The sequence below is a fragment of the Sardina pilchardus genome, chromosome 1 (assembly GCF_963854185.1).
Source record: "Sardina pilchardus chromosome 1, fSarPil1.1, whole genome shotgun sequence".
NCBI lineage: Eukaryota > Metazoa > Chordata > Actinopteri > Clupeiformes > Clupeidae > Sardina > Sardina pilchardus.
Genome location: NC_084994.1, coordinates 20,858,414 through 20,874,845, shown reverse-complemented (window position 1 = coordinate 20,874,845; position 16,432 = coordinate 20,858,414). Strand labels below are relative to the sequence as shown.

At 43.6% G+C, this 16,432-nt stretch overlaps 1 protein-coding gene across 1 annotated transcript in view; it reads right to left on the bottom strand.

The window, feature by feature from the left end:
* Positions 1 to 264: 264 nt before the first annotated feature.
* slc25a10b (solute carrier family 25 member 10b) overlaps positions 265 to 16,432 on the bottom strand; it is a 21,328-nt gene continuing 5,160 nt past the window's right edge. The window contains exons 2-11 of the mRNA XM_062539868.1: positions 11,168 to 11,287; positions 8,802 to 8,916; positions 8,534 to 8,582; positions 8,287 to 8,328; positions 7,662 to 7,705; positions 7,313 to 7,383; positions 6,052 to 6,144; positions 5,695 to 5,772; positions 4,698 to 4,754; positions 265 to 3,666 (exon numbers count right to left, since the gene is read on the bottom strand). Coding sequence (XP_062395852.1) covers positions 3,565 to 3,666; positions 4,698 to 4,754; positions 5,695 to 5,772; positions 6,052 to 6,144; positions 7,313 to 7,383; positions 7,662 to 7,705; positions 8,287 to 8,328; positions 8,534 to 8,582; positions 8,802 to 8,916; positions 11,168 to 11,287 — 771 coding nt within the window. The 3' untranslated portion in view covers positions 265 to 3,564. The remainder of the gene's footprint in view (positions 3,667 to 4,697; positions 4,755 to 5,694; positions 5,773 to 6,051; positions 6,145 to 7,312; positions 7,384 to 7,661; positions 7,706 to 8,286; positions 8,329 to 8,533; positions 8,583 to 8,801; positions 8,917 to 11,167; positions 11,288 to 16,432) is intronic.

Sequence of the window (16,432 nt, the reverse complement as noted above, 5' to 3'; positions counted from 1 at the left end):
TTGCATTAAATCAAACAAACCGCGTTTCCCAGATTCGTAAAGTAGCAGTGCTAAGAGCATTCCTAAAAGCTGCGAAGCGAATGCAGAGGTGCCGTTCACCCTGTTACAAGTTGATGAACCACTGATATGATTTTGTAAACATTATTTTAAGGTATGAAAAAACCTCTTTAGTGTTGATTTAAATACACATCAACTTCATGAAGAAGAGTACAGCACAAGAGTATAGTGGACGGACACAAAACACACACACAGTGGTCTAGAACATTCTGACTCATTAGTAGTTTAATTCCAAAATAAATCTACAACATACAGTATTAGCCATCTCAGACAAAATAAAATCATAAAATAAAAAATAATAAATCACATTTTTATACAGAATTAAAAACGTCCAGTTTGCATTGCATTATATATTCTAGAGATCTCTTCCTGCGAAGAGAGCTGGTTCATAACCTATATGGACTGATTTGCTCCAGGATGGGAAGATGGGATTTTCTTTACAATGCATAATTCCAGCATAGATGGAAAATCTTGAAAATAAATTGCATGTTTTGATGGTGTGTGCCTATATATCTCTTTCCATCTTTCCACGGGCCACAGGGAATGGCGTCCACATTATGGTACATATTAAAGAAGAGAAATCTGCATGCAGCCCGCGAGTATATTACAGCCCATAACTCAGGCAGGATGTAGTAGACTATCCACACCACCTCAGGTGCATCAAGTCATTCAAGAGGCACTCTCTCTCGCTCTCTCTCTTTCAATCTCTATTTCACACACACACACACACACACACACACACACACACACACACACACACACACACGCACACACACAAATCCACTCGCACACCCTCTTCAAAGAGCTCTCGGCACTGCCAAGCCATGAAATAACTGTGTCACACTGCCCTCTAGAGGCAACATGTAGGTAAGGCATTAAATCTTCCGTAAATCCACCTAATCTCATCCGTATGGATGGAGATTAACAAAATAAAACAGTAGCATTGTGTCTTTAAAGGTCAATCAGTGCAAATTAAAAAAATCTCTCTAAACACTGTCATTGTTCCGCTTGATACTACAAGCAGGTTGTGATGTTTGCAAAGTGCAATCCCACAATACAATTCTCTAAAACTCTACTACATCATTATTATTCTAGAACTTCCAAAACTCTGTGGTATCGTCTGTCTGGGATGGTAGCACGTTGGTGTGATATGCATGCACGTGTTGCAGAGCAAATCTGAAGTTATAAATTATAAAAATGTGTGTGTGTGTGTGTGTGTGTGTGTGTGTGTGTGTGTGTGTGTGTGTGTGTGTGTGTGTGAGGGAATACGGGACTGCGACTGCTGTGACCAGTACTGAATGTCCCACCTGGGAAATGCTGGCAGTGTTTTGAAATGGTAGAATGGAGAATGGCATAGTGTTGTACAGAATGTATAATGTGTGTTTGTGTGTGTGTGTGTGTGTGTGTGTGTGTGTGTGTGTGTGCGTCCATGTTTGGCTTCTGACTTCATTGTATCATTTGGCATTATACCCAAACCAAACCAAACCAAACAACATTTTGTCTGTGTTCTGTCTACAGTAAGTGTGTGCGTGTGTGTGCGTGTGTGTGTGTGTGAGAGTAAGAGTTTGAAGTTGTATTTTGTTTGATGAATAAAACTGAGCAGCACAGACCTACAGTATATAACATTCATCAGATCACATCGCCTTCCAGGGTTTAAAATACCATCCACACCATACAGCATTCTGTCTGACCAATCGTCCTTCTATCAGCAGCAACTGCATCCATGGGCAGCAACGAACACACAACACGTTGCGTTATATAAACTGACCATCCTCGATGGGAATCAATGTACACACAATACGTTGCGTATAAACTGACCATCCTCGATGGGTATCAATGTACACACGATACGTAGCGTTATAAACTGATCATCCACGATGGGTATCGAAATACACACGATACGTAGCGTTATAAACCATTCACAGACACACATACCCGTTAGAAGTAAGGCAGTCTTTCTTAGGTAAGTATGCGTTTTCATCCCCTTTAGTCCTTGGTAGTACACTAAGTAAGGATCCTAGCTAGGTAAGTAAGGATACTACGGAGTGTCCTTAAAAACAGAGACTGGACAAACACTGGAGCTGCTCTCTTTGAAGCTGGATAACATCGTTGGCTATGTTCCCTTTCGATGGCACGTGGACACAACTGAGATGAAGGATAGGAAGTGACCTGCACAATGCTAGAGCTTGACATGGGCACGGGCGGTAAACACTATTCTTGGCGGGTCTTGGTAGGTCTCGAGCGGTCGTTGAGACAACAATCAGTCGTTGGCTATAAAAGTGTCTGAGTGTGAGTTTTTGTGATAATGTGTGTGTGTGTGTGTGTGTGTGTGTGTGTGTGTTGGTGGTCTGGGTACGTGTGTGTGTGTGTGTGTGTGTGTGTGTGTGTGTGTGTGTGTGTTGATCCCTATATTCCAGTTATATCCTCCATCTCTTCTATGTGTGTATGCATGTCTGTTTGTCTGTGCATTGTGTATATGTGTGTGAACATACATGTTCCTCTGCATTCATTAAACAACTGTGTCTCAACAAGACCAGGGAGGGTCTGGTTTAAGGTACCGTCTGGGTGACTCACTAACTACTGAGTCTCGTAGGTAATACTAGACTTTATACAGCAAGAGTGCGTGGCTATAGGCTAAGCTAACAGTGGCTACAGGCTAACTGGTTTAACCCCCTTCCAGTGAATTATGCTAAGCTAAGCTAACGGTGTCTAACTTGGTTATTGCACGCACAGAGAAGAGAAGAATATGTATTACAGTCATTTCCTGTGTATTAACCACATTGTGTATCAGTCGCAGGGCAGTGTTTTATGCAAGTCAAAAGAAACAAAACCGTATTAATACCATATTAACTGACCCCCGTGTATTAACCTCTTAGTTGAAGAGCCTGTAAGCCGTGGCTAATAGTTGGGAAATGAAGGTAATCTTATCAACCTCTGGGGTAGAGCTCAAATACGCTTATTTCCCAAAAGTTGGCATATTCCTTTAAGTCAGTTAGGTGATAGTTTGCTTCATGCAGCGGGGATGATGTAATATGTGTCTTGATGCACTTTGGTAGATGTAAACATCACGATGGAAAAGAGGCTTCAGTCAGACACACTGTGTGTCTGTGGAGGTGGTATTGTCCTCTGTGTTGTCTTTAATGCGTGATTATGTGAAAGTGTGTGTGTGTGTGTGTGTGTGTGTGTGTGTGTTTGTGTATGTGGAGGGGGGGGGGGGTGAATGTGTGTATGTCTTTAACTTAATATGGCACAGGTGTATGATGGCAAAGATGTATGATGGCTGTTAACGCAAGGTGTGTGTGTGTGTGTGTGTTAGCACTTATCTTGATATTAAGAGGCAAAGGGGTGTTACATTACACATCATTTCCAGTTTTCTGCCCCAATTTTAACTACTACTATGTTACTATGTGTGTTCATATGTGTGTGTGTGTGTGTGTGTGTGTGTGTGTGTGTGTGTGTGTGTGTGTCCATTTGTGTTCCCAGAGTTCACAGCGGCAGCTCCCCGACTCAAGTAACCACGACGATGCCGAAGTACTTCTTGAGTTGCTCCAGGAAGAGGAAGGTCAGCACCGTGTGAGGGATCAGCCGAATTCCCGCCGGAACCAAACCCTGCAACCCAATTGGACAGTTAGCATAAACAGGAAGTGAAATCCGATTGGTTGGTTGTTTTACAGAAATTAAATCCTGAAGGCACACAATAAATAAACAAAAAAACTGAAAAACAAGTCAGCGTTTTTCAGGCTCAATGTCATTTTGATGTATTCTAAAACCTCATGGCAGGACCCTTAAAGGGACACTTCACCGATTAGCATTAAGCTTTGTATATCTAGTCATGTTTTTGAATGGTCGTGCATCATTCCCTCAGTTTGGCTTGAGAATACGGATTTCAATGTTGGACTTCCTGCTTTCAATGATGTAAAAATCATCATTGTCATCATTGAAAGCAGGATGTCCTATTCATGGGTTTCATTGGAATCCGTATTTCTCAAAATACAAAGCATTGGCAAGAACCCACTACAAAATATACATACAGCTGTAAATGTCTAAAACTCAGACTGGAAACGACTCTGGTCTGTCACATTTAAGTACAAATAGGACATTTGTAAAGTAAAAGTCAAGTACTCAAGTAAAACGTTATCATCCAAGATGACAAACACATAAAAAAACAGTAGATTCCTGTGTATTAGCTGCATTGTGGAGAATCTGCAGGACAGTGCTTTATGCTAATCAAAATAAACAAAACCATTTTAATACCATTTTAACTGCCCCTGTGCATTAATCTCATATCTGAAGAAATTTTGCAAAATCAATGTTTAAGCTGCGGCTAATAGTTGGGAAATGACGGTAAAGCCGAACTACGTTACACTGTAAAACTGACTCTTCTAAGTGTGGCACTGGCAGATAAAACTACTACAGTCTGTGTGGTTCATTAAGTTGATAGCCAATCACAAAGACACACACGCCAAACTAAAAAGAGGGTCAATAAGCACAACTATACACAACTAAAAACATAACCACAGGATTAGAGTGGGCATGTGCAGTATGTGTGTGTGTGTGTGTGTGTGTGTGTGTGTGTGTGTGTGTGTGTGTTTGTGAGAGTGTGTGTGAGTGTGTGTGTGTGTGAATGGTATTTTAATTACCTTATAAAATCCTGATGGTCCCAGTTTGGCTGTGTCCTTCAAACAATGCATCACCCCCTGAGACAACAACAACCAACACACACAAAGGAGAGAGAGAGAAAGAGAGAGAGAGAGAGAGAGAGAGAGAGAGAGAGAGAGAGAGAGAGAGAGAGAGAGAGAGAGAGAGAGAGAGAGAGAGAGAGAACTGGTTATGAAAATTACTACCAATATTTAAATATAAGTTTTCTTTCCTTCAGCTAATTGTATCTGTTGTATTGTCATATGTCTGCTTTGGCAACACTTCATGTCTGAGTCATGCCAATAAAGCTCCTTTGAATTTGAATTTGAATTTGAGAGAGAGAGAGCGAGATGAATGGATGTCTAAATGACAAACATATTTGTCATGCTAATAAAGCTCACTTGAACTTGAATGTGAGAAAAAGAGAGAGACTGAAATAGAGAGAGAAAGAAAGAAAGAGAAAGAGAGAGAGCGAGAGAGAGTTATGCTTCAACTAATGGCTTAATAATGTTTGGTTTTGGCTACTGCTTTCCAAATGTCACGGTCAGCAGGGGCTGGCCTTTACCGAGCAGCACAGCATGTACTTATGTTTACATAATAGGAGTGGGGGAGATGGAGTGAGGGGGGGGGACAGGTTGAAAAGAACTGAATGTGGTTGAAAGAGTGAAAGAAAGAATGGGAACAGAGACCGAGAGAGAGAAAGAGAGAGAGATAGAGAGGGAGAGAGGGAGAGAGAGAGAGAGAGAGAGAGAGAGAGAGAGAGAGAGAGAGAGAGAGAGAGAGAGAGAGAGAGAAGGGTAGATGGAGGAGTGTGATGGATTGAGGGGGAGGGGCAGTGGAACAGATGGGTGAGTTCAAAATGATTAAGGTCAAAGGTCATCAAGGTGAAGGAAAAGAGAGGATGCGGTTGAAAAAGAGAAAGAGAGAATGGGAAGAGAGAGAGAGAGAGAGAGAGAGAGAGAGAGAGAGAGAGAGGTTAGATAGCAGAGAGTGACTAACCGTATATTCTCCTTTAGAGTTCATCAGCCTCGTCTTCATCACGTCCAGTGGCTGACAGAGGAATGTAGCACAGCCGCCCTAAAATAATACATACAAAAAAAACGCATATCAATTTTTGTCTGACTCACTGTCTCATCATAAACTCGGTAAATCATAGTAGACGACACAGCATTTGGTTCGAAGAAAGCCATGCATGTTCGAGGTGGTACTATGACCTGATGCAACAACTGAAGTTACACCTTGTAAGTGCACTATTTTCTGTAAACTGAACGCCATGGAGTCAAAATCAATTTTGAGAATATTCCACAGTCATTTCTACTGTAGAATATGGCGCTGACACAAGCAGTGGTCACTCACAGCGATGAAGCTGGACAGGAAGTGGGTGAGGATGTTGTCTCCTAGGATACCAGTCCCCAGGACCAGCTGCTTGGCCTGGTCATAGCAGGCCAGCTACAAGGAGAGAAGAGAAGAGAGGGGGTTATACAAGATATCACTCATTCTTCTTACGGGACATTTCAATCGGCAGTCAAATGAATGGTCCAGTGTACTCACAGCCTGAGGCCTATTTATGAACCTTTCCTTTGGGTTCGTATGAAAATTTCATTTGGGAGCAAACTAACGTTAATTAAACGGAAGTGTTTTGAGTGTTGTTTGCAAAAGGCTTAGAGCCTGTAGCAGCAGACATTGAGTCACATCAAAATAGGCAGTCGAATGGATGGTCCAGTGTACCGTACTCACAGCCTGAGGCCTATTTATGAACGATAAGAAGTTCAAAATTTCATTTGGGAGCAAACTAACGTTAATTAAACTGAAGAGTTTTGAGCTAGAACTGTTGTCCGCAAAAAGCTTAGAGCCTGTAGCTTCAGAGCAGGCATCGAGTCACATCAAAATAAATCGCTATATTCAAACCACTGTCAAGTATCATTCATAAATAGACCATACTGTAGGTTGTGAGGGCATCGGACTCATTCATTTAAGGAAACATATTAGACACTAATAAGGACCCAAGTCATCGACAAACACATAATCGTATCTCACTATTACAAATATATCAGTTTATCGTACTTTTACAAACACAGTTTATATCACTATTACAAACATCTTATCTTACTATTACAAAACGCATCAGCCCATCTTGCTGTTACAAAACATATCAACCCATTGCATCTTTTCAAACATATCATTTCATCTTGGCATGCTGCTTTTCACATGAACTGATATGCTTCAGTGCCTACAAAAACTCTTGACTGCATGAATCCATGAACTTCCTCAGTTCTAGCAAATCACTGACATTCACTAAAGAGAGACCCCTCAAGAGAGAGAAAGTCTGTGGACACGCACAGACACGTGTGCAGTACTTTATATGTCGATCTGTGGAGCTATTCCAAGAACAACAACAAGTTCATGTTTGCAACCAAGCCTGAGGCCATAACAGTGGATGGCATTTACCTGGGAAATTTGCAACCTTTGAGGAAGTCCCTAATTATGCAACACACGGCTAATTCAAACCATGTAAACAGCATTGATTTTACAGCACATGAATGGCCATGCTTTTCTGCTGATGGGGAAACATTCCCATGGTGCAACAGTCTTTTCCCAGAAGGCTTTGCTGCCTCACCTGCCCGACGGTGACCAGAGCTCCTCTGCTCGAGGCCATGGTGGCTCCGGAAAACAGCCTCCTCACGCCCTCTGGTGATCACACACACACACACACACACACACACACACACACACACACACACACACACACACAAACACGCAGTGTCACACACACACACACACACACACACAAAGAGAGAGAGTTTGGCAGCCGTCAACTTTTTCTTCAAAAGGTAGGCATGCCAACCACTGGCGACTAATTATTAGTTTGTGCGCATGCCTAAGGCTTCAAAAAATCAATAAACACACGGACACATATACATACACCAACAAAGGCAACAGTATCCATGACAACGTGCCAAACTCACCTTCCCTGAAGACCCTGTAGAGTCCATCTAGTGCATGCTTATAGCTGGAACACAGGAAGAGAAAAGGCTGCAGTTAGCATATTGCTAACAGGAATTAAACATGCTTATAGCTGGAACACAGGAAGAGAAAAGGCTGCAGTTAGCATATTGCTAACAGGAATTACTGTAAACATACAGACAGAGTGATACATACAGTAGAGTAGCCAACTAGACTATGACTACAACTATGATGAATAGAGTGGCCAACTAGAGAATGTCAATGGGAGAAAGCCCTAGAGGCACACAAAGGGCCATCCATAAGATAACAGAGTGATTGACAGACAGGCAGACTGGCTAACATACAGATTAATAGACAGACAGACAGACTGGTTAACAGACAGACAGACAGACAGACAGACAGACAGACAGACAGACAGACAGACAGACAAACAAACCGACTGATTAATTAACAGACAGACTGACAGGCAAATTGACAGACAGACAGACAGACAAACTGATTACTGTAACAGACATACAGACTGATTAACAGACATACTGACCGACAGACAGACAGACAGACAGATTAACAGACAGACAGACAGACTGGTTAACAGACAGACGGACAGACAGCCTGACACAGACTCACTTTCTCCTCAGCTCTGGAGGAAGCTTCACATCATTCTGCATTCTGTGGAGACAAACCAACCAGACCTTGAGAGGGGCGTATGCATATGAGAGTGGAGTGTGTGTGTGTGTGTGTGTGTGTGTGTGTGTGTGTGTGTGTGTGTGTGTGTGTGTGTGTGTGTGTGTGTGTGTGTGTGTGTGTGTGTGTGAGTGTGAGTGTGAGTGTGAGTGTGTGAGCGATGTGTCGATATGTATTGACAGACACACACCTCACATTCACCATATCAGCAGGAGTCCCAATGAAGCCTCCAGTAAAGCCTGAGGAAAGATAGAGAGAGAAAGTACATGTGAGTGTGTGTGTGTGTGTGTGTGTGTGTGTGTGTGTGTGTGTGTGTGTATGTTTGTGTGCGTGCGTGCGTGCGTACCTGCGTGCGTGCATGCGTGTGTGCATGCGTGTGTGTGAGTGTGTGTGTGTGTGTGTGTGTGTGTGTGTGTGTGTGTGTGTGTGAGAGTGTGTGTGTGTGTGAGAGAGCACACCTCCGAAGGCTCCCAGCAGCACCTTCTGGTAGAATGGCATGGGGCCCTTAGAGTCACTGCTGATCATGTCCCTCACCGTCTCATAGATGGCAAACCTCGTCAGAGAGTACGACATCTACACAGACGGAGAGAGGGAGAGAGGGAGGGTGAGAGAGAGAGAGAGAGAGAGAGAGAGAGAGAGAGAGATAGAGAGAGAGAGGAGAGAGAGAGAGAGAGAGAGAGAGAGAGAGAGAGAGAGAGAGACATTTCGATAACATCAGAAAAGTGCCCCACACTAATCTATAGTCTCATAAATGGCAAACCTCTGGAGGGAGGGAGGGAGAGAGAGAGAGAGAGAGACGAAAACATTTTGATAACATCAAAAAGTGACTAAAGCATTTAGCTCACTGCAAACGCTGCAATTAATTGCAGATCGTAACATCTATGATTGTTATACGCATGTCATATTCCCTGCATGACAGACACAGAAGCTCACCTATCAGGAATGCTTCATTTATCAATGCTAAAAGTAGCCTAACTAGCTAACTAAATTTGGAATACTGAACTGAAGCTTGACTTTGAAAAGTTATATTACAAATCAAAATAAAAAACATTTACCAGAAAAAAATGCAGTTAGATTCCCAAAATTGTACAGGCCTATTATAATTGAAGAAAGACATACAGTTTTTGCAATGTCCATAAGTTGTGAACAGTGATTCATTTTTCAACCACTAGAGGGAGTTAAAGTACAATTTACATTAGCAAGATTCCATGCAGTCATTCTGATCCTGAAACTTTTAACAGAGAAGGTTAGTGGGGAATAGGTGACTAAGGAACACTGGGCTTTAACCCTTCGGTGAAACTGATCTAAGGACAGCACGGTACATGTGTCTACACGTTTACAAGTGTTTCAGAATTCACCTGATACAGTGCAGGTCGCTACATGTTAGATCAGGACGACTAATTGATTCTACTGAGAGTGGTGTCTTGACAGAGCAAATACGCAGAGTCAGTAAACCAATAACACTACCTGTGTGTGTGTGTGTGTGTGTGTGTGTGTGTGTGTGTGTGTGTGTGTGTGTGTGTGTGTGTGTGCATGTGTGTGTGTGTGTGAGAGAGAGAGAGAGAGAGAGAGAGAGAGAGATAGAGATAGAGATAGAGAAAGAGAGAGAGAGAGAGAGAGAGAGAGAGAGAGATTAAGTGTGTGTGTTTGTGTTTTGTGCTTATCTGCAAGGATGCATGTGTGTATGTGTGTATGTGTGCATGTGTGTGTGAGTGTGTGTGTGTGTGTGTGTGTGTGTGTGTGTGTGTGTGTGTGTGTGCGCATGCATGTGTGCAGGTGTGTGTGTGTGTGTGTGTGTGTATGTGTGTGTGTGTGTGTGTGTGTGTGTGTGTGTGTGTGTGTGTGTGTGTGTGTGTGTGTGTGTGTGTGTGTGCGTGCAATGTGCATGTGTGTGAGTGTGTGCACGCGTGCAGGTGTGCATGTGTGTGTGTGTGTGTGTGTGTGTGTGTGTGTGTGTGTGTGTGTGTGTGCATGTGTGTGTGTGTGTGAGAGAGAGAGAGAGAGAGAGAGAGAGAGATAGAGATAGAGATAGAGAAAGAGAGAGAGAGAGAGAGAGAGAGAGAGAGATTAAGTGTGTGTGTTTGTGTTTTGTGCTTATCTGCAAGGATGCATGTGTGTATGTGTGCATGTGTGCATGTGTGTGTGAGTGTGTGTGTGTGTGTGTGTGTGTGTGTGTGTGTGTGCGCATGCATGTGTGCAGGTGTGTGTGTGTGTGTGTGTGTGTATGTGTGTGTGTGTGTGTGTGTGTGTGTGTGTGTGTGTGTGTGTGTGTGTGTGTGTGTGTGCGTGCAATGTGCATGTGTGTGAGTGTGTGCACGCGTGCAGGTGTGCATGTGTGTGTGTGTGTGTGTGTGTGTGTGAGCAGTCAGGGGCATGTTAGCGTGAGTGCTGACGGCTGCTCTTTCTAAAGTGGTTGGTCGAGGTTTGCCGCTTGACTGTCCAGCGCCTCAGTGTTCTGCCGCTGTGATTACACAGTAACTGCAGACACACTACAGACCAGGAGCACACACAGAGATGAAACAACACTGAGAGATGAGCACAGGGAGATAAAACAACACAACACGGTCTAAAGTACAGTGCAGAGTCCAGGAGCTCCATGGTGTCCATTGTACACACACACACACACACACACACACACACACACACACACACACACACACACACACACACACACACACACACACACACACACACACACACGAACACGCACAAACACACACGCACAGCTACAGAAACACGAACACGCGCGCACGCACGCACACACACAGACACACACACACACACACACACATGTGCACACACACAGACACAAACACACACTCACTTGTCTGCACAAAGAGGCACTGAGTCCGTTGTAGAGGGCCAAGACACCGTCGTTCTTCACCACGTGCATCGCCATGCCGACCATCTTCATCTTCACCTCCTGCTGTGTCTGCAGGTGCACCTGAGGTAAGCAACATCATCATCATCATCATCATCATCACCACCATCACCACCATCATCATTATCAACAACATCACAATCATCATCATCATCATCATCACCACCATTATCATCACCACCATAAACATCACCATCATCAACATCACTATCATCTTCACCATTATCATCATCATCATCATCATCATCATCACAATCATTATCATCATCATCATCATTACCATCATCATCATCATCATCATCATCATCATCAACATAATTATGCAATCATCATTATCAGTGTCTGCGTGATGATGTCATCATTGCCTTACTCGCCTTTCGCGCTAAACTTTCTTTAACATTCACAACAGTGACGTAAATTTCTATTCTGTTTTTACAGTAAAGAATTCCACATCAAACTATTATGCTGATTATTTCATCATTGTTGCTGAAAGACATTTTTATTTCCTTTGGTTCATCTGCAATGGTGGTCCTCTAGCCAATCTCATTAGCCAACTTTACAACAGAGTACACACACACACACACACACACACACACACACACATAATTGTGACATGGACAACTCTATCTGTCTCTCTTTCTCTCTCTCTCTCACACACATACACACATACACACACACACACACACACACACACACACACACACACACACACACACACAAAAGAGAGGCACGTGTCCACTGTCTACTTTGATGCATGAGGGCCTCTGTCAAGTGCTGCTTTTATTACACTGCTGACCTGCCATGAATGAGGACTCCTCATTCCCCTGAGACACACACACACACACACACACACACACACACTTCTGTGACTACTTGTCATGTGGATTAATGCCATGCAGCTCTGTATAAACTCCCTCCTCTACTCCTACACTTGCTACATAAATTACTGTGTACACACACCCACAGACTGCAAATATGAATACACACTACAATTCCCATGTCAGAGGGGCCCGCGGGGTGGCCGTCAATATGCCCGATTGTATTCCACCAAACTCTCAGAGGGCAGCCGGCTCACCCAACCTGCCATTCCTCCTCCTCAAACACCAGCTCTCTATTTCTGTCAGCACAATGTAAACACACAGACTCTTTGTGTAAATGTAGAAGGTATGGGGATACAGAAGAGCAGAGGGTATGGTATAAGTATAAGTATAAGTATATATACCCCTGCTAGAGATATAGACAAGAAGACTAGAAGGTATGGGGATATAGAAGTTCAAGTTCAAGTTCAAGTTCAACCTCACTTGAAAATGTTGACATCGAGATACTTTAGTTGAAAACAAGTTTGGCCATATAAAAGAGAGACTTATCAGATAAATATAATATTATGCATAATATTACAATTGTACCACAACAATGTTCAGTTTGTATATATAGTGTTAAGTATTTAGAGGTATGCATTGTATGTCAAAGGCCGTATACTGTAGCTGTGCAGAACCATCGGACACAATGCACCGCCCTCTCTCTCTCTCCCTACAGTATGTGCTCACCTTATCTATAGCCCTGGGCTGCCTTCCAGAAGCACCCATGACACAATCACATGGAGCTCTCTTCACCTGTGCCATTCATTCAGTCGTTCATTCATTCACTCATCCATTCATTCATTCATTCACTCTCTCTGCCCCTCTCTTTCAGCTCTACACTTTTGTCTGTTTTGATCATCCAGACATATTTATGAAAGTGAAGGTTTGTGCTCCTGTAAATTAATGTATGATTTTCTCTCCATGTCTCTCTCTCTCTCTCTCTCTCTCTCTCGTCCCGGGTACAAGTGTACAAGTCTCAAGTCTCTTAACAGACTCTGTATTAGTGTACTGTATTCACTCATTAATTTTGTTCATTCATAAACTCATTAATTTTGTTCATTCATTCATTCATTCATTCTCTCTCTTTTTTCATTTTTTTCCTGTGCATCATTCTCTGCCTCTATCTACTCCACATCATCACCTGGGTGTTCGGACGAGGGTTCTTAGTCTCCCAGCCTTTAACCAGCTATCTATGTCATGCTACAGTAGTTCATTGAATGACGGGCCTATAGCCTTTAGCCAGCTTCCTTGGTCAGGGACTTGCAGGAGTGAGCCGCTTTCTGTTTGTGAACTGTGTGGTTGATAGTTGAAAGTTACGGTAAGCAATGCTCTTTGATTTCTAACCCAAAAATAACATTCAACAAATGCAGTATGCCTTCCATTAGCTTTCCATTCTCTGAGTCCACTGTAACACAAAAAAAAATTCATACAGCGCTGGCTGTGAAATGGAAACAAAACCAAGTGGACTAAGTCTGTGTTTATTATTATGGCCTGGGCTCCCTGTGAACTATGAAGCAGGATCAGTGGGTGGGTGGGTGGGGTGTGGGGAGGAGCAGATTTTCAGTGATACGGAGCTAATATACTGGAACTCATGAACCATGAGAATTACCGTACACATCAAAGCTACCAATGTAATGAAGTAGAATACACAGTCAGAATAATCACCCTCTATCAAGAAGATGATGTTTACATTCCATAATGGATGTGGAAGTATATCTGGGAGGAGGATGGGAGCCTTTAGGTCATGAGGGGTCAGTACCAGTGTCCAGGTGACAGGGGAGAGGGCAGGTGTGCAGGTGAGCATAGCAGCGGCAGGGGACCTAGGGAGAGGACAGGTGGACAGGTGAGTAGGAGGGGGCCTTGGGAGAGGGCAGGTGGGCACTCGGCAGGCAGGTTATTTGCTGTAAATGTCAGAGGACCCAGAATTCCTTGCAGTGCTCTTAATCCATAAACTGCATACTTCTAAACTTTAGCTCTACACACTGTAAATTTGTACAGACTCGTAAATCCATTTGTACAGACTCGTAAATCCATATACTGCATACTAGTACACTTCACCTCTACAATGGAAGTCTGTGTATGAGGGTACTACAGGAGCCAGACTGATTGGCCACAATCCCCCACTAATATCCCAGTCACAACAATTGATTGACAGCCCCGTGTAGAGGTTGACCATGACCACGACTATAACCAGCTCTCTGTAGGTTGACCATGACCATGACTATGACCAGCCCCGTATAGAGGTTGACCATGACGAGCCCCGTATAGAGGTTGACCATGACCAGCCCCGTATAGAGGTTGACCATGACGAGCCCCGTATAGAGGTTGACCATGACCAGCCCCGTATAGAGGTTGACCATGACGAGCCCCGTATAGAGGTTGACCATGACGAGCCCCGTATAGAGGTTGACCATGACCAGCCCCGTATAGAGGTTGACCATGACGAGCCCCGTATAGAGGTTGACCATGACTATGACCAGCCCCGTATAGAGGTTGACCATGACGAGCCCCGTATAGAGGTTGACCATGATTAGCCCCGTATAGAGGTGGCCCATGAACCATGACCAGACCCCGTGTAGAGGTTGACCATGACCATGACTATGACCGGTCTACTGTAGAGGTTGACCATGACCACGACCAGTGCACATGATTAGCCCCGTATAGAGGTGGCCCATGAACCATGACCAGACCCCGTGTAGAGGTTGACCATGACCATGACTATGACCGGTCTACTGTAGAGGTTGACCATGACCACGACCAGTGCACATGATTAGCCCCGTATAGAGGTGGCCCATGAACCATGACCAGACCCCGTGTAGAGGTTGACCATGACCACGACTATGACCAGCCCCGTGTAGAGGTTGACCATGACCATGACTGCACATGAGCAGCCCTCTGCCCTCTGTGGTGTCCCGGCGCCCAAGCTGAACAGGGGCCAAATGAGCGGAGACGCATCTGAGCATTCTGCACATTACAACATGACAGACGAGCTGTCACGGCACTCACGGAGGACCTTTGGGGAGGGGTGTGTGTGTGTGTGTGTGTGTGTGTGTGTGTGTGTGTGTGTGTATGTGTGTGTATGTGTGTGTGTGTGTGTGTGTGTGTGTGTGTGTGTGTGTGTGTGTTTGACGGAGTGAGTGAGTGAGATAGTTAAGCATGTGTGTGTGCGTGTGTGTGTGTGTGTGTGTGTGTGTGTGTGTGTGTGTGTGTGTGTTTGTTTAGGTGTCACTATGCTCTACTCCAGCCTTGCCCAGAAAAGCACTAGCTGGATGTCACTCTATTCAGTGTAATTCACGACTATTTTCCATCTGGTTAGTCAGACTTGATGACACACACACACACACACACACACACACACACACTTCCCTTTGCAATTACAATGAAGCAGTGGACTATCTACTTTCTTAAGAGCTTTGTTTACAGGAATCAATAACGTCCCAAGATTATCCTTCATGTTTCAATATGATCCTGCAAACAGTGAAAGCACATGTCCAAACATGCACACACAAACACACAAACACACACTCACAGATTCCTTTGATAACCACAACCATAGCCTAAGGTTGTTTTTTGACATTTTAAACCAGACACAAACACACACACACACACAAAAACAAACCTACCCTTAAAGGACAACTCTGGTGATTTTTCAGATCTCTATTTCTCATAGGTTACCAATTACTGTCAGTACAGTAAAAAAGAGCTACACTCTGGGGGCATGATTTTAAAGATGACCTCTAACTCTACCTGTTGGCAGCAGCAACTCCAGATATATAGCACCGTTTATTTATTTTTTTGTTTTGCAAAAAAACATCCAAAAAAAAAACGAGATTAAATTATTTTGGAAAATTGCAACATTGTGAATCGTGATAGTGACATAACTATACAGTTCGCTCACACACTAAGACAACAAGACTTTTCCTAATGATGGGATTTTCCAGAACCGTCTCCTAATATCACTCTGTAACGGAGAACACCTTTTTCACAATTTTCCACAAAGACCTGTGGTTCTCGAGGTCACTGACTACTGTCGCTTGGCAGCAACAGTGCTACACTTTTGGGGGGCATCTTCAAAGCCATAGGTTTTCCTTTAACTAGTTCACTCCCATGGTGTGAAACCATGGGCTTGAGTGTCCATTCACACCTCAAAATGAGTCATGTTAAATATTGGTGCTCATATTGATTTTCCATTTCCCCAACCAATATTTGTTCACAATCCTTAATATCCAGTCAACCAGTTATCGGGATGACAATTTTACAGTCACTCAATACTTGCTACGCGTGCTAAAACTTGACATGCTAGAATTTCAACAAGCAAACATTCTTTTATGCATCATCACTCATTCCC